At 35.2% G+C, this 18929-nt stretch overlaps 2 protein-coding genes across 2 annotated transcripts; both read left to right on the forward strand.

The window, feature by feature from the left end:
* The first annotated feature begins 6466 nt into the window (after nucleotides 1-6466).
* LOC122586923 (protein ANTHESIS POMOTING FACTOR 1-like) lies at nucleotides 6467-8360 on the forward strand. The gene is made up of 5 exons (XM_043758954.1): nucleotides 6467-6683; nucleotides 6758-6840; nucleotides 7104-7153; nucleotides 7364-7881; nucleotides 8015-8360. Exons 1-4 carry the CDS (start codon nucleotides 6537-6539, stop codon nucleotides 7480-7482), a joined length of 399 nt encoding a protein of 132 aa, XP_043614889.1. The 5' UTR covers nucleotides 6467-6536; the 3' UTR covers nucleotides 7483-7881; nucleotides 8015-8360.
* A 345-nt stretch (nucleotides 8361-8705) lies between these two features.
* LOC122587615 lies at nucleotides 8706-9407 on the forward strand. Its single transcript, XM_043759790.1, has one exon. It carries the CDS (start codon nucleotides 8706-8708, stop codon nucleotides 9405-9407), a length of 702 nt encoding a protein of 233 aa, XP_043615725.1.
* The last annotated feature ends 9522 nt before the right edge of the window (nucleotides 9408-18929 follow it).

Below are 18929 nucleotides of genomic sequence, written 5' to 3' on the forward strand. Positions count from 1 at the left end.
GAGAGAAGGAAAAAAATGATTGGTTGAGATTTGAGGAGAGAGAAAGGTAATATAGTTATTTTAGGTAAATATAAAATAGGTAGGAGGGTATTTTGCGAAAGTAAATGTTGAAACTTAAAATTTAAACATGGAGAATTTGTTTTATAATACGAGAGTAAGTACCCGCGTGTTGCGGTGGTAAAAAGATAGGGTGATAGGTCATAGGTACTTAGGTAGTGATATATCATAGAGTGTGATAGTCAAATGCCTTATCCATACGGGCTCTACCATCGGATTTAAAAATTCGTTGAAAGTATATCGAATGACATCTCTAATGAAAGAGCATGAAATTTTAAGAACATTCATATAATTTTTATAATTTATCGATTTATGGTTTTTGAGATAAAAGATTTTGAATTAATTAAAGAAAATTATGGAGGAATGAGAAAAATGAGTGGTTTAGATTTGAGGAGAAAAGAAAAAATGAGTGGTTGAAATTAATTAAAAGGATATTATGAATAAGTGATAAGGGTATTTTGGGGGTTTCACTTGTGTAAAGTTAAAAAAATGGAGGGAACAAATGTTTTATAATACAGTAGTGATAGTACAGATATAGATAAAGTAGAATGATATAGCCACATTTGATCGGTAACTAATTCTCAAACAGTTATTTGTTACATGCGTTTTAGCTCTTAGCATAGCATACTAGCATGTACGAGACTCGTTGTAAGGATATGTAGACTTAAATTGTTAAATCCACATAAATATATAAACAGCAATAATATGTATCCATCTTATTGAAAAAAAGATTCGAGGATTATAAATATAAACACGATAATATATATGGAGGAAAGGAATATGAGGCTGTTAGGCACCTAAGTTGGGTGAAAAACTCCTCACATACCTTTTTTTAAAAGGTAAAAATCATGGGGGGTCATGTATTTATTTAAAATATTAAAATATTAGTATGTGACAGGTTTTTCACCCAAGTTGAGTGCATAAAAGCCTCATACTAACTTTTCCCTAATATATATCCATCTCCTTTGATGTTTCATCTATCTATATTATTATAATATAAATTATATAACTCCCAATTTAAGAGTTTAGAAAATATGAAAATATGAATTGGCTAAACTATGCTTAATGATACCTAATAAAGTATTTGACCATTTTATTTTTTTTAAAAAAATTTTGATCTACCTAAACTACCCATCTCTTTTATGCACTAATTTAAATATCTCCACCTAATATAACTATAGCACGCCTAACAAAATTGTTAACAACATAAATCCCTAGCCCTTAAATTAACTATAATGCCTTTTTTTACATCAATTACTTTTACATTAATAATCACGCCACTACCGACACCGTCGCGGCCACCACCACCCGTCGTTGCTGCTACCACCACCGCATCGCACGAACATATGAGTAGTCCTTAATGAATTAAATCACTACCAACCCTTAATATTAAATTAAACCACTAGTCATTTATACTATAAAATATCTATACTACCTTCTTTTAATCAAACACTTTTACATCAATTACCTACACTATTTGGCGCTGCCACCACCATCATCATCCGTCGCCTCATTATTATCGTCGCATTGCGCAAGTACCATGCCAAACATAGCTTATTTTTACTTATTTTGTTTACAACCCATCTCTAACGACCCTTTCTCCTGGATCTTGGATCGGAGATTGAGCCTACGATTTTGAGATCCAGATCAAGTATTAGAGATTGAGAGTTTGAGATCGAGATTATTCCCATCCGGTTAAAGTTTCCACTCCAGTAGATCTAATTATATTTTTTACACTCTTTGGCCCGGAGGTCCCTTCCACTTCGATGGATCTAGAAACAGCCTCTCTACCGTTGGGTAAGGGTAAGGTCTGTCTACATCTTACCTTCCTCGTACCCCGACGTTTGTCGGGATTGGATACTGTTGTTGTTGTCGTTGTTTACAACCCATATTGGCCCGTTTACATGGATCAAGATGGTCATTTATCGGTTTATATGTTCTTTTGATAAAAACAAGTTACAAGGACTAAAGCAGTGAAAAGTAAAAACTTTTAACAGCAGACTAAGAAAATGAAAATCATTGAAACCCTAGAGTGACTGAGTGAGGGAGAGACACACATATACAACCAAAAATGTCAGACAACATCCCTTATAATCTGGAACCCTTGTACCAGGAGTTTGTTACTGCCCATACCCTCCGCCATTATCAGGCCCACAATCATCTTCTTATAAGCAAACAAGATCATGTTTGTTCACAGGTAAAATATGTTTCCATTGTCGATTCAGTTAAATGTTTTAGTCATTATTTTAAAACAGTCGGTAGTTCTCATGGCTTGTGGAATGAGTACCGCTGTTATCTGGAACCCTTGTATCAGGAAAACTGTTTCCATTAAAGTACCTACACCTATCGTAGGCCGACCCAATTATTGGACTGTTGTTGGTTTTGGCATTTGTCGTGGAATTCTTGACCTTAAGCTTGTCAAGATCGCACAAGATGATCCAAATAGTACTAACACCCAAGTTTTGGTATACACGTTAAGTTCGGGAGGGGCTTGGAGAAGACCATTAAGTAGAAATCTTCCTCATAACTTGATTAGATTTAGATATAAAGGGGTAGCTATAGATGGTTTTTTATATTGGCTTGCCGCTGATAGTAGTAATGTGGTTGATGGATTTGGATATCGCAATTTAATCATGTCATTCGATTTGACAAGTGAAGAATTTACCAAAGTAAACCTTCCTGGTGCTTTAGCACTCACGCTCCACATTGATTCGTTGTTATCTAACCTAAGGGAGTCTCTTGCTCTTTTCGAGTTTGAGTAGAGGACTTCAGAAAAATTTTGTGCATTGGAATAGAGGACTTCAGAAAAATTTTGTACTTTTGTTATCTGTAAGATCCATGTTTCACATTAGTTATGTTGAATCTTATTTCATTGTAAACATTATGCACAGCTACTTTGTTGACATTCACTATGTTTTGATGTTGGTCTAATTTGTGCTTCAACTTTTTCCTGGTTGTCTTACACTCATTTTCCACTATGCCAGAGATGTATGGTATATATGTTTTGTTATTTCTGTTTTCCTAATCATATTATACTGCATGATTTTCTATCTCATTGATATATTATAGGAGGGTACAATCTGAATTTTTCAGTTTTTCCTTATGTTTCAAGATATCTTGGATTTATCTTATTCCATTATTGATATGAAATCAGGAACATTTATCAACCATCCTCTACAAAAGATAGTGCATGGCTGCTTCCTCAAACCTTTCATACATGTGAGGATGAGCCTTCCTTCACCATTGAGGCATTAACCTTGGTGAACTAGTACTTTCGCTTTTGTCTTATATTTCGTTAGATCTTTTTATGCCTAAGTGTTGATAGGAATAGGGAAACTTGATGTTGATACAGAATATTTACCCAAATCCTTTGAAACCGGTCACTTCAATTTGGCTAAACGTCAGTAATTGGATTTCTAAGACTACCTTGTGTATTTGGGAGGTGAAATAGGGCCAAGCTATGTAACTTTTTTTTTTTTTGAATTGTCATTACGTATATTAAACAAATGATCCAGCAAGTTACTTGGATCATACAGTTACAAGCCAGTTAGATCTAAGATGACTGCAATATGTAAACTGCTCATACGTGTCTAAGTATGGATGGGATGATTGGGGATGGTTGTACTAGATCTTTCAATAAGCTATACACCATTAATGCACGTGATAATGCATTAGTACATCCAACACTGGGATTCCGAAGGAATGGTGCACCCATAATTGAAGTAAAGAATGAAAATGAAAATAGATTTGATTTGGAATATGAACTTGCTAATTATGAGCCAGAACCAACAAGCAACACTAACATCGGAGTTCATGGAATAGGTGGTTCCTTTTTGGTGCATTCCTACATGGAAACACTACTTTTGCTTGGTCATTGAGGGATGATTATGGGACAATGACCAAAGTGTGCATCTGAGTAGAGGACTTCTGAAAGATGCAAGTAAAGTTCTTGAAATTAGATTTCACGCAGGTTAAAAGTTAACAAAAATTTAAACGCATTACATGTAGATTCATGCTTTGTTATCTGTGAGATCCATGTTGAACATTAGTTATGTTAAATATTACTTTATTGTAAGCACTATGCACAATTACTTTGTTTTCATTTAATCTTTATGTTTACTGTTGGTCTAATCTGTGCTTCAACTTTTATCTGGTCGCCATGCCCACTATGCCAGAGATGTGTAGCATAAGTTTTTTATTATACCAGATTACCAGATGATGTTCTATCTCATTAATATAATTAGGGTACAGCCTGAGTAATTACGGTCTTCATTTTTTCCTTATGTTTCAAGATATCATGGATTTATCATATTCCATTATTGATATGAAATTAGGAACATCTATCAACCATCTTTACAAAAGCTAGTGCATGGCTGCTTCCTCAAAACCTTTCATAGTGAGGATGAGCATTCCTTCACCATTGAGGCATTGACCTTGGTGAACTAGTACTTTCACTTTTCTCTTATATTTCGTTAAATCTTTTTATGTCTAATTGTTGATTGAAACAGGTCATACTTGATGTTGATACAGAATATTTACCCAAAGACTTTGAAATCAGTCACTTCAAATTGGCTAAATTAATGTCACTAATTGGATCTCTATGACTACCTTGTGTATTTGGGGGGTCAAATAGGGCCAAGCTATGTAAGTTATTTTTGAACTGTCATTATGTATATATTAAACAAAGTGATCCAGCAAGTTACTTGGATCATACAATTACAAGCCAGTTAGATATAAGACGGCTGCAATATGTAAACTGGTCATACATGTCAAATTGAGTAAACATAAACTCGTTGTATACTTTCATTTCTTTTTCAGGCTGACTAGAATTGGTATCGAGTGGATTAGTGTACTTTTATTGTAATTTGATTTTTTAAATCTTTGTTTATTAAAGCTCCATTGCATTTTAATACTAACCGGCTATGGCGACTCAAAGATGTCCATGATTTGATTAAGAAAAACCAGGTAATTCATTTCTCTCTTTATAAAAGTTGCTGTTTTAATAAAAAAATTTTTTTTTTTTCTTTTAGAATGTGTGCAGTTTAATCCAAGTTCAGTTTTTTGTTGCAGAAACTATAAAGAATAGAAGCCATAGTTGTAACGAACAAGGAAAACAATGTTCACAAGATGCCTGGTTTTAGTGCAGATGTTTTTGAAAATATGAGTTTGGTTCAAGGTTTGTCAAAATTTTTATGTTAACCATGAACAAAACTTATGAACATGACAGTTGGCAAATAGTGTTTTGAACCGCAGAATATTAGGGAAACTTATGAACATGACAGTTGGCAACTAGTGTTTCAAAATTTTTATGTTAACCATGAACAAAACTTATGGAGTTATGATACTGACTTGCGCACATTACTTTTCAGGGCTACAGTTGCTTATGACCAACAAGACCTTGCCTTTGCAGTAATTAAGACTTCATAGTTATCCTTTGGATCAATCCACTTCGGAATGGCCTTCCAAGCCTTCTTATTTCAAGTAATTTTTCTCTCTTTCAATTCTCCAACACACACACATACATACATACAAGACACATTAATTTGCTCTATTGACAAGTCTATTTTAGCATGCATTATGTAAACTGGTCATACGTGTCGAAGTGAGTAAACATAAACTCGTTGAATACTTTCATTTCTTTTTCATGCTGACTAGAATTGGTATACTAAGAGTAGATTAGTTTAGTTTTACTATAATATGATTTTTTAAATCTTTGTTTATGAAAGCTCCATGCGTTTTGATATTAACCGGCTATGGCGGCTTGAAGATGTCCATGATTTGATTAAGAGAAACCAGGTAATTCATTTCTCTGTTTATAAAGTTTTCTCTTTTAATAAAAAAAATTTCTTTAAGGATGTGTGCGGTTTCATCTAAGTTCAGTTTTTTGTTGCAGAAACTATAAAGAATTGAAGCCTTAGTTGTGACGAACAAGGAAGACAATGCTCACAAGATGGCTGATGGCTGGTTTTAGTGCAGATGTTTTTGAATATATGGGTGTTTGATGTTTGAACTGCAGATTAGTAGGAAAACATGCATTTTTTCCAGTGATTAATCATATGTCTTTCTGAAATGGAGTTATTTTAGTTTATAACTTTTTTTGTATGACAATATAACTAAGTCTCTGGAGGTTAATCACAAAATATAGGTTTAGTTTTACAGAACGCATATGGGTTTGGTTCACGGTTTGTCAATATTTTAATATTGACAATGAACACCCCTAGACTTATGAACATGAGAGTTGGCAAATAGTGTTTGAACTGAATAATATTAGGAAAGCATACACTTTTCAGGACATATTACAGTTGCTTATGACCAACAAGGCCTTGTCTTTGCGATATCAATGGAAGGTGGTGCTATCAAATTATTTGATTCACAGTCATATGATAAGGTTCCAATCTATCATCTTGAAGGAAAAAAACAGAAACAAAATAAAATAACTCTTGTTCAATAAACAGATTGAAACATTCTTGCATCTAAATATGATCCTTATCATTCATTTAGGGCACATTCATTTAGGAGATATGGCTGAGGTGTGGGATATAAAATTCAGCAATGATGGTAAATCAATGCTTCTGATCACCAAGAGTAACACCATTTATGTCTTAGATGCATATAATGGCGAGAAGGTTAACAATTTGTTTACTCTGCTAATATGATTATTATTTATGTATATTTTTGTTTATCGAAGTATTTTATGCAGAGATGCGGATTTAGTGTGGATGCTTCTCCAAACACAACAATTGAGGCCACATTTGCCCTTGATGGCCAAATATGTGCTTTCAGGTATATTCAATTGCATTGGTTCTGTTCAATATGAATCTTATGCCTATAAGTTATAGCCCATGCTGATTAATTAATCTCGTATAAACATTGCCCTGAATACTTGATGAAATTAGACAATCATCTTGAAAGTGAAACGGAAATTTTAAGCATGTTTTCTAATGAAGGAACTTCATCAATGTTTGCCCCTGGTTGGTTCTGACTTCTGATGGTAGCACTATTTTAGTAAAAAGAATCATCTCCTAAAACAAATGATTATGTTCCAGGATCTGGAGATGGAACATTGAATGGTTGGAGCATCCCCGCCAGAAGCAAGGTATATAAATTTGCACCTAATATGTACTTCAGATTACGCCATCTATTACTTGACTATCAACTCATGCATCATTAATACTTTTATATTCATGGGAGCAAAAATATAAAAGCCACCATCTGCCTTACTTGAAAAATAATGGTTGGAAAAATCTATTCGTCATGTCATGTTTGTTGCTGTTTCTAAGGGGGTCCTTACTTTCTGGATACCCAGAGATGCAAATTCAGCTGTTGCCAGTTTTGACTACTCTAAAGAGAAGTTTTTACTACAAAGGGATTTTGAGCAACTACTTTATATTTGTTGTTCCCCTGATCATCCACATCACAATTTGAAACTGCTCTTCACTGCCTCAGCAGGATGACATTTGCATGCTTGTATAGTGGTAGTATTACTGGTCTAGTTGCAAAACTGGGAAGTGAAGGAGACTCTGAGTATTGGGCTAGTCGTTGAGTCCCCAATCAAATATTTTAATTTCTATTCTAATTAGTATGGTTAGTTTTTTTGTTCCATATTAGGTTCTACCAACTGCTAACCATTTGTGTCGTCATCTTGTATGTATATTCAGTATCATGTTCCACAATTTTCAATCAGTAGGATGGTTTACAAACAAAAGTTCCTAAAATCATTTGCTGTGTAATGCCGTCCACCATTTTCATCATGATTTGTAACTTGCTTTGGTGATGACCTGGCCAAATGGTTCAGTCTGGTTGAACAGTTTTATGAGAATCAAGGTATGTTTTGGTTCTGCTGATTGTAAGGACTTTGTAATCAAAATTGTGTACAACGATTGTATATAGTTTGATTTAATGTTAAGTGAGTGATTCAATTATACACTTGTTCTTCAATTCAATAATCATACCTCAGAGCGAGCGAAGGTTGAGGAATTGAAGAATCGTTGGAGAGGGCTGTTCATTTGTGATAAACAACAACCAGAAACAGTACCAAGATCGAGTGATTCGATTTTGAAGAACAACCAAAACAGGGACGGTTGATTGTTTGCGGTGTGAGGTCAAGGCTGAAGAAATTGGATTTGCTTGATTCTTACCTTTGATCTTCGCCGACAACAAGAAGAAAAAAAGGAACGGAAGCTAGTGAAGGTTAGGAGAAAAGGCAGAATCTTGGTAATTGGTGAGAAAAGTCAAACTTTTTGGATTTTGGTAAGCAACGTGAATCAAAAGGAAAAAGAGGCAGTGACTCTTCAATCCAAAGGTTCCTTATCCTTTTATTTCTTATCAATTTAATTATAAGGATTCTATTTATTAGAGTTTACATTGGGAAAACTTTAGAATTATTTTAAGAATTATTGTGGTTAGAAAGAAATAAAGTTTTTGATAATTGTTGGAAGTATAGTAATTTAAGTATTAAAAGTAAAACTTAGAAACCATGTCGGGTTCAAGCGGTAACAACAACAACAATGCACTTTCAATGTCCGGTTTTAAATTCTACAAATTACCCCGTTTGGGCTATTCGTTTCAAAACTATTTTAGAAGCAAACGGTATATGAGAAGTTATAGAACTAGGCACTGAAACCGATGTAGAGAAAAAAAAGGCCGTGATGGCGTATATATTTCAAGCGTTGTCAGAAGATCTAGTTTTACAAGTTGCAAATTGTAAGACCGCAAAAGAAGTGTGGGATGCACTTAAGACAAGATATGTTGGAGAAGATAGAGTAAAAAAGGCAAGATTGCAAACACTCAAATCCGAGTTTGAGATGTTGCAAATGAACGAGGAAGAGACAATCGATGCATTTACCGCGAAGATAGATGGGATTGTCACTAAGGCAGCGAATTTGGGTTCAACATTTGATCAACCAAGTCTAGTACAAAAACTTCTGAATTCTGTACCAGATAGGTTTATACAAGTTGTTGCATCCATCGAGCAACACTGCGACCTTGACAAAATGACGCTAGATGATGCGATAGGAAGATTGAAGGCTTTCGAGGAGAGAACAAAGTTTAAGAATAATAAAGAAAGTGATGATCAAAACAAGTTATTGTTGACACGTCACAACAATAAATTTAATCAAGGAAGGGGTTTTGGGAAACGTGGACAAGATTCGTCGAGAGGACGAGGCAGAGGGAAATATAAAGGCGAAGGTCACAACTCAGAGGATTCGGCAGGAAACGACAAAAAACCGCGAATGAATGTTGACAAGTCGCAAACAGATTGCTACAAGTGTGGAAAACTTGGGCACTATGCTTATGAAGGTTCAAGCACAAAAGAGAAAGGGATTTGCAGGACTCTCCATAGAGACTGATGATGATGAGCACTTCTGATGTGCTTTACTGACGAAGACTAGAAAGTTTGAAGGCTTGATCGTGTGACGCGATCAAGACAGAGTCGTGTGATGCGGAGAAGTAACATGTGAAGGGTGGATTGACAAGATTTAGTGATTGGATCAAGTCAAAGCAAAGACCGTGTGATGCGGGAAATAACCTGTGAAGGGTGTAATTTAATCAGTGATTGAATTATAAGGAAACACGTGTAACGCGGTTTCAATCCGTGAAGGATCAAAACTCTGTTAGAGAATTAAAGGTTGTGTAAAATAACCAAGTTTACCGTGAAGGATGGTTCGTGATGAACAAGGTCAGTGATTGATTAAAAGTAAATGGTGCGATGCCAAGTGGTGAAAAACTATAAAGCAAGTTTGTGTGACGCAGACTCGTATGAAGCATATTTGTGTGAAGAAAAGTTCCTGAGGAGCAAGAAGATGGTGTGACGTCATCAAAGATTTATAAAGACAAGATTCTACTACAAGTTGAGAAGACTTGGATCAAGCAAAGACTAGGCGTGATGCGAAGACGGGTTTGAAGATTAGAAGAACAAGTCTTAAACAATTGGGGGGGGATTTACAACAAAAAAACATATAAAAGCAAGCAAGGAATGAAAGATTGTAATGACAAGTTGAAAACTCTTACTTTAAGTTTGTAAGTTGAAAACTCTTACTTTAAGTTAGCATATAATATTAATTTGTAAAAATAGTTATCGTTAACATGTTAGAAAAAATGGCTCAAATTAATGCGACATTTAAACGTAGGTTTAGAATATGTAGATGGATATCTATATATATATAATATAAAGTTGAGTTATAGTTGCTTAGTTAGAACAAAAGTTGTGATTAAATTTATGAGGGGCTTAATGCATTGATGTTTATTATGTTTATGGTACTTGTATGTTGAGTGGAAAAAATGAGGTAATTTATGATTCAATTTTGAATGTAATGTTATTTTTATTTGTTAACGAGGACTTTTGAGTTACCTATTAGTGATTATGGTTAAAGTTATGGTATATATTCATAATTTTATGACAAAATTTTGAGTTACCTATAAGTGATTATGGTTAGGAAGTTATGGTTAATGCATAATGTTTATAAAGTGTTAGCTTTTATATTAGGTATTTGATTATATGTATGATTGTATGACTACCTAGGTGAGTTTATTTATTAAGTTTTGTTTTTTATGATTTTTTTTAATATATGAAAATGGCAGGAAAAAGGGGTTTCTGTGAATGGAGGGATTGATTTCAGAGATGGAAGTTAATGCTTTTAGAAGACTTTCCCTTACGGTTTCATGAGCACTGTTTGCTTGAGTTGCTAGGCCTCTTGGTAAAAGTAGACAAACTTTTATGGGTTTACGTTAGTCTAACTCTGTTTTAACTTTTGATGCTTTTTTTTTATATATATAAATATCGTTTATATGTCTCCTTATATTTAGGCCAGTTATTTGAGAATGTATTGAACTTTTGCACATTTTGCCATCGTATGAACCAAGCTTTTAGATAGTACTGCTTCGTGTATCTGACCTTTTTATAACATCTAAACCGATGCTGTGGACCCTGTTATGATGACATGATGATGATGATCTAGCAGTTTCATCAAAGGGACTGAGAACCTAGTGAAAAGGTCACGGGGTACATGCAATAACAAGTTCTTGAAGTTCAATACATATAAAATGAAGGTGTTACTTCTGATTCAGTTTGAGATTCTATGACCACATTTTGATATTTGAATTTATGTTGTCCGTTTTATGTATCTTTATAACATGTCCCTAGAGCACATGGAGTTGTTTTCTTTCAGAATACAAAGTTGAAACAAATGACGAGTCAAATAAGGCACATCATTGTAAGTATTTCACACATACATACATATATATATATCTTTAATCGGATTTAAAGCCACAAACTATATTGTAGGTCAGGGGGAAAAAATGTAAATGCCCAAGATTCCCTTAGTCCTGTAGAGGAATTTTCCCTCTCAAGCCAGCGACCCTGTAGGTTTTTCTCATAACTATCATTCTATTATTTGTTTCCCATATGAGCAAGTTGATCAGCATTGTATCTCAGTTTAGCTATAAGAACATTCGACACACTTTATTTTCTATTTGATTCACAAAGCAACAAACTTTTAGACAAAAACCTATGTGTGTTATCAATTTATGGTACTTCATAAGTTTATCCCCTTGCAATATGATGGTTTTCTTACCATAGAACAATGTAACAGGGGTATTTTGCTCTCAGGGGGAAGACTCACGACTTCAATGGAGAATCTAAAAAGGTTGACTGACAAAATCAAAGTTGGCAATAGAGCTATTCTGGAAACGGGACAGGTAGGTGCTTTCATCTTGCAAGATTCAACAGCATGAGCCTTTGCAGCGTGCGAACCATACTTTCCTACTTTATGCTAGGTTTGTTATATGCGTTCTTATTTACCTTCTGAATTATGCATTTTGTCTCCTGAACAAGGGTTATAAACGTATCAATGCATGTTTTGCAGCTCGATGGGGTAAAAGTTAATGTAGATAGGAGCAAGAAAGATTTGTGTGGCATGTCAAATAAAATGAACCAAACATTGCCTCTACTATCAACCATCATCGCACACTATTTTTTTAGATACAAGAGGGTCATTTGTATTCGTAGAGAGGCTTTATCGTCCATCCTAACAGGGAGGAGTATTGGATACTGAGACCGTTGTTACACTCAAGAATGCAAAGCGCCAGTGATTTTGCAATGAATATGTTGGCTTGGAACCGAATCTTGGAATGCTAGAAGGAAAGGATGGGGTGCATCAACAGTGCTTTTGGTATTTGGCAATTTGAGGTTTGTCTATGAGGCATCTGCCAATTTTTTATACGCACACATTTATTCTATTTGATCTTTTATATTAGTATGACATCATTCATGCACTTGCTTATAATCAACTTTTTGGAGTGTAGCTTTCCCTAGAAAAATTTGTCGAACTCGTGAAGGTAATGGAACATAGATATGGTGACAAGGACTTTGTGACTAGCCAAGACACTACAATTCTAGCTCCAGGCACCTATTATCTCACTAAAGTTGACTCCAGGTACAGTAGATTATATTCAAAAGAGACCACCAAGTTGGCTAATGGTCACTGGTTAAGATTGTTTGGCAGATAATATAGCTTTAGAGACATCAGGGGGTGGGTCTTTATAAATGTTTGTTTTGCTTCAGTTCAAGTGTGATATTGGCAGATAATGTAGCTTTAAAGCCACCAAGTTAGTGTTCTTTATTATGATTTGAGATAAGTTAAATGCCTTTTGTAGGAAGGGTAAACTTTAATCTCTCAAAGAGAATTGCACTATGGCAAGATTATAATAATTTTTACGGTTGTTTAATTACATGGTGTTCACATGTAAGCAACCTTTACACCATTTATCTAACCGTCTGTATATGTGTAGATGATAGGCTTGGTACGAGTCGAGTGTTCATATTCTAGGAGTGAGGGGTTAACATCACTAATTTTTGTGGGGCTGTGTCTATATAATAATCATTTTAATGATAAATATATATCATATGTATAGATATATGAACTTTGTATTTCATTTTTAAATAATCAATAAAACAAGCACTCAATCGCTGGGTGGGTTAGTAACCATGCGAGGCTGGTCTGTTAGTAAACTTTCTTAACATGTATTAGGAGGTTACTATACGTTTGTTAGCACATCAAGTCATGTAAGTAAAAAAAGAAGGAAACATGCGATATATGGTATATTGGTATATTCCCAAAAGCGAGATCTTGGAAATTCCCAATTCTACTGTGGAACCCAGTATCACTTACTCTAAGAATGAGAACATATCTTTTTTTGATCCTGCATGTAAATGTAAAAATGTAGTAGAAGTCATAACACTTTTAATCTACATGTACATGGGAGATTAACCTGGACAGTAATAGTTATTCCATTTTCCTTTTATTCACTTATATTAAGCGCCTTCTATCCAAAGTGTAGTTCGTTTATAATTATGATTTTATAAACATGTTAAGTATATATTAGGACGAGTTTAGATGGCGACTTAATTGTGACGATATGTTGTTACATGTATTTAGCTTTTAATTATTTTTCCATTGCTTCATTGTGTCTATCTTAATGGTATCATTGAAGGTGTTGACGTGTTGTTATCAGTTCTATTTCCTCTAAGTTAGGGTGAAGCTCATGGCTGTTATGATATTAATGTTGGAATATGATCACGTAAAATGAACGTATGTCCGAAAAGTATTTAAGCCTATGCGGTCACACCTCAACGTGAATGTTAATATAAATTAATTAATATATTAAATGTAATTTATTGATTAATTTGATCACGAAAATCTAACGGGGGTTCGTTAAAAGAGTTAAAAGTTAACGGTACTTAATTAACGGACTTAACGGAGAAGAGTTGGAATTAGGAAACAATTAGGAAACTTCTCTAGATGGTTCTCTAAGGGGGCCGGTCGACTAGGGCTCAAAACCCTCCAAGACTTGGTCATTAAGTTTCCTAATCCTATAAATATAAACCTATGTTATTTGGTTTTTCACACAATTAAATCCATAGGGTTTTCTCCTCTCTTTTCTCTCCCTCTCTCTCGACCGAAACCAATAAACCCAAGGGTTTTTGGTTTTCGGTTTTCATAGCTAGGAAAAGGAGTTTTCGGGTTAGCTAGGTTTTCGGGTTTAAGCAAAGGGTTGTTCGTGATCAAGTACTAGCATACATATGTTCCACCGTTGAGTGTGCAATCGTAGAGAGGTTAAGTTAAACCTTATTTTGTCTTCAATCTCTCCATATTAAGGTACACATTCTATTCCTTGGTTAATTAGTTAAACTACATAGATCTTGTCTTCCGTTGCGTGCTTTGTGATTTGTTGTGATAATTAGTTATAAAATCCAACAGTGGTATCACGAGCCTACTATGTATGTTTTTTGATTACCAAAAGATCAAAACTTGAAGGGGGGTTAGGGTTCTTGATTTAAAATTTTCGAGTATATATATATATATATTGTTAAATTGATTTTGTAATTTAATTAGAAAAAGTTTTATTTAATATATATATATGGATCGAAATTTTTCCAGAAAAATAAAAAAAAAGTTTTTTTTAGGGTTCCTAATCCAAGTTTTGATTTAATTACATGTTTATGTGATAAATCGTATGTAATTATATGTTGTACCTTTACTTTTAATTGTTAAAAAGAAGTAAAAATCATGAATTTTTCATGCAAATCATTCATGATTCTTACTTAGATATATTGATATGAAATCTTGATCATTAGGGTTAATTATGTTAGATAATTGTAAAATTAATTGTGTGACAATGTGAATTTTTCGTATAAACTTTCTGTTTTGCGACAGTTTACTAAAAAATTCAGATCTTTTAATCCGTAATGAGTTAGAAGCTGTGCTTTGAACTGTGGATTCTCAACACATAGGGCTAAAACTTTGTAGTTCTGGTCGAAATCTGAATCTGACCAGAAACAGGTCTAAACAGGTCGTGAAGCTACTGGAATTTCCAGAAAGCTAACTATGTGATTATATGATAATTGTTTGTGTTGTACATGTTTAAGGCTTACGCAATCAAGGCAACTTGATGTATGTGGTCCTCTTCTTTGAAGGGGGAGCCGGATTAGACATTAATAAACCATAGTGACATGTTTAGGTGGCCTACCATAACTCGTTGCATGCTTAAATAGTTATAGTTTATAATTTTGCATATTTATTGTGATAAATTGTGATGTAAAATTGTTTTGTGAAAAGATAAACATGACTAAGCAATATCGAAATACGAGATTTTTTAATAAAATTGGAGTCCTACAACCTTGAGATACACCGGCTCACCCATTTGAACAAACTCTAAGAGAGGTATAAGCCGGAGTGCGCTAGCCTTCTAAAAGGGCGGGTTTTTAAATCACGTTTATCGCATACCTTTGCCCTTGCGCTTCTTTGTGCGTTCAAATGGAGCTACCGAGCTCTCTCGTGTTGCTAAGACTATACAAATGATTTTATTAAATATTATGTTTGGAAGATGTGCATGAATCTTCTAAACATAACTTTTTGATCACATATCAAATTGTATAACCCAATAAACTTAAGTCATTGCCATCCAATTTGTCAAGGACACATAGGGTCGTTATTTTACTCACTGGTACACAATGGTGAAATGACGATTGCATGGCAAAACCCATTCACTGGTACACAGTGGTGGTCAATTTTGCACGTTCTTAGTTGGACGACTTAAAGTGAGTTAAGCGGTGAGACCTTGACCCGTGGCAAAAGATGGGACAAAACATGACTACGATAGATCGCTTGATGAATCGAGCGTCTTACGTAGGTCCCATACTTTCTAGGAATTGCACTTGTAATGCAATTACTGATCGTCACTTATCTTTTGAGTGCAATCGTTTCTAGCAGATCAACTGATGAAATGGTTGCATGTCAATTGGATCCTAGCCTTGATGAGATTAATTGTTTATTCCATAAACATTTGGGTAATTAATTTCTCAAGGATTGATTATCGAAAATACTGATTTTTGAACTTAATCTGTTTTGTAGATGGCGATGAATCCCTCCACAAACACCAATGCTTTTCGGCAAATGTTTGAAAGAGAAAAGCTTATTGGATCAAATTTCAATGACTCGTTTCGTCAACTATGAATTGTTCTGCGAGTTGAAGAACGTATGAATGTCATTGAAAAACAATGGCCTACTGAACTGGCTGAGAATGCTACAGCAGCTCAAAGAGCTGAATATAGAGTTCAATACACTAGATTCAATGAAGTTTGTTGTTTGATGCTTGCGAGCATGTCTCCTGAGCTACAGAAACAATTCGAACTTTACACTCCATATGATATGATCAGCGAGCTGAAATCTCTATATGAGAAACAAGCCGAAGTGGAACTTTTCGACAACGTCGTGGAACTCCATGACATGAAACTAGAATCTGGGAAGCCGGTTAGCAGTCATGTGCTCAAGATGAAGAGCATTTTTGACAAAATGGAATCTATGGAGTATGCTTATCATAAAGATGTTAAAGTTGGCATGATCCTCAAATCTCTTCCTAATGAATTTGAGAGTTTTGTGCAAAACTATAACATGCACTGTATGAAAAAGAGTGTTAATGAACTCCATGCTATGCTCATTGAATTTGAGAAGAAGATTCCTAAAAAGGCCAACGACTCTAATGTTCTTATGATCAAAGGGGGTCGGATCCAAAAAGCTAAAAGATCGCGAAGAGCTAGAGGCAAGGTTGATGGCAATGGAAAGGGCAAGCAAATTGCAAACCCTTCCAAGCCAAAGAAGACTCCTCCAGCTAAGAAAGAGCATCCGGCTAAAGACCAGAGCTGTCATCATTGTAATGAAGTCGGGCACTGGAAGAGGAACTGTCCTAAGTATCTTGCCGAGTTGAACTCGAAGAAGAAGAATACTAGCGGCGCTAGTACTTCAGGTATCTTCACAATTGAATTATTTTCCTTAACTAAGCGTAAATCGTGGGTTTATGACACTGGCTGTGGCACTCACATTTGTAATGAATTACAGGGGCTTAGGAAAAGGAGGAAACTGAAGCCCGGAGCTTTGCAGTTGATAGTGGGCAATGGTCTACCAGCAGCTGTTGAAGAAATCGGAGAATTTCATTTAGTTCTTCCTTCCGGTTTAATTATTGTACTAGACAATTGTCATTATGCACCTTCTATTACTAGAGTTGTTATTTCAGTTTCTTTGTTGAAAGACAACGGATTCATTAATGTTTTTAATGATATTGGTATTTTAGTTTCTAAAAATAATGTTCATTATTTTGATGCTATTGCTTTTAATGGTATTTATGAAATTGATATGCTTGATTGTGTTTCAAATAATTCAATGTATAATGTTAGCAAAAGAGCCAAGACTGACTTGGACTCTACCTATCTTTGGCATTGTCGTCTTGCACACATTGGCAAAAATCGCATTGAAAGACTTCAACGTGAAGGGATCTTGAAATTGAATGATGAATCATTTGATATATGCGAGTCATGTGTTTCCGGCAAGATGACACGAAAACCCTTTAAGCATACGCCAGAAAGGGCTAAAGATCTTCTTGGACTCATCCATACCGATGTTTGTGGCCCATTTAGACATGTGTCAAGAAAAGGAGCTAGCTACTTCATTACTTTTACGGATGATTTCAGTCGTTATGGTTATGTTTACTTGCTTAAACATAAACATGAAGTCTTCGAAACATTCAAAGAGTTTAAGAATGAAGTTGAAAATCAACTCGGTAAAACCATCAAGATTCTTCGTTCGGATCGAGGTGGTGAATACTTAAGCCAAGAGTTTAAGGATTATCTTAAAGCATGTGGAATTGTCCAACAGCTTACTCCTCCATACACTCCTCAGCATAATGGAGTGTCTGAAAGGAGAAATCGAACCTTGCTAGAAATGGTAAGATCGATGATGACCCGTACAACTCTCCCATTTTCGTTTTGGGATTATGCTCTAGAGACTGCGGTACGCATTCTCAATATGGTTCCAACCAAGAAAGTTGACAAGACACCGTACGAATTATGGCATGGTGATGTCCCTAATTTGTCTCACTTAAGAGTCTGGGGCTGTGAGGCACTTGTGAAGCGTGATACGCCTGAAAAACTTGAACCCAGAACTACTAAGTGCATCTTTGTCGGATATCCTAAGGAAACGATGGGTTACGACTTCTATGATCCCGCCAAAAACACTGTTCGTGTTGCTCGTTATGCTGAGTTCTTTGAAAAGAAGTTAGTTCAAGAGAACAGTGGGAGGATGGTAGAACTTGATGAGATTTAAGAGAAAGATGTGTCACCTTCTGAAGATACTAGCAATCATCAACTTGGGCGGGAAAATGTTCAATGTGATGAACCTCAAGTCGATGATAATGAAGCGATTCCACTTCGTAGGTCCGAAAGGACAAAACGTCCTACCAAAAGACTATGTCTGATGGTAGAAGAAGACGTTGTTGGAGATCTCGATGAGCCTCCGAATTTCAAAGCTGCATTATCGGATCCGGAATCTGACAACTGGCTTGAAGCTACGAATGTGGAAATGAAATCCATGAAAGACAATCAAGTATGGTGCTTAGTTGATCTTCCACAAAATGCTCAGACTGTTGGGTGTAAGTGGATCTTCAAGAAGAAGACTGACATGGATGGAAATGTACACACCTATAAAGCTCGTCTCATGGCGAAAGGTTATACTCAACGTTTCGGCGTTGATTATGAGGAAATCTTTTCTCCAGTCGCGGACATTAGAGCTATTAGGATTCTCTTAGCCATAGCTGCGTACTATGACTTTGAGATATGGTAAATGGATGTTAAGACTGCCTTCTTAAATGGTTACTTGGATGAAGAAGTCTATATGGATCAACCGGAAGGTTTTATTGATCCGAAACATCCCAACAAAGTATGCACGCTTCAAAGATCCATTTATGGACTTAAGCAAGCATCGAGAAGTTGGAATAAACGGTTTGATGAAGAAATCAAAAAGTTTGGTTTTATTCAAAATCCC

This window comes from Erigeron canadensis, chromosome 2 (genome assembly GCF_010389155.1).
Source record: "Erigeron canadensis isolate Cc75 chromosome 2, C_canadensis_v1, whole genome shotgun sequence".
In the NCBI taxonomy this organism is placed as follows: Eukaryota; Viridiplantae; Streptophyta; class Magnoliopsida; order Asterales; family Asteraceae; genus Erigeron; species Erigeron canadensis.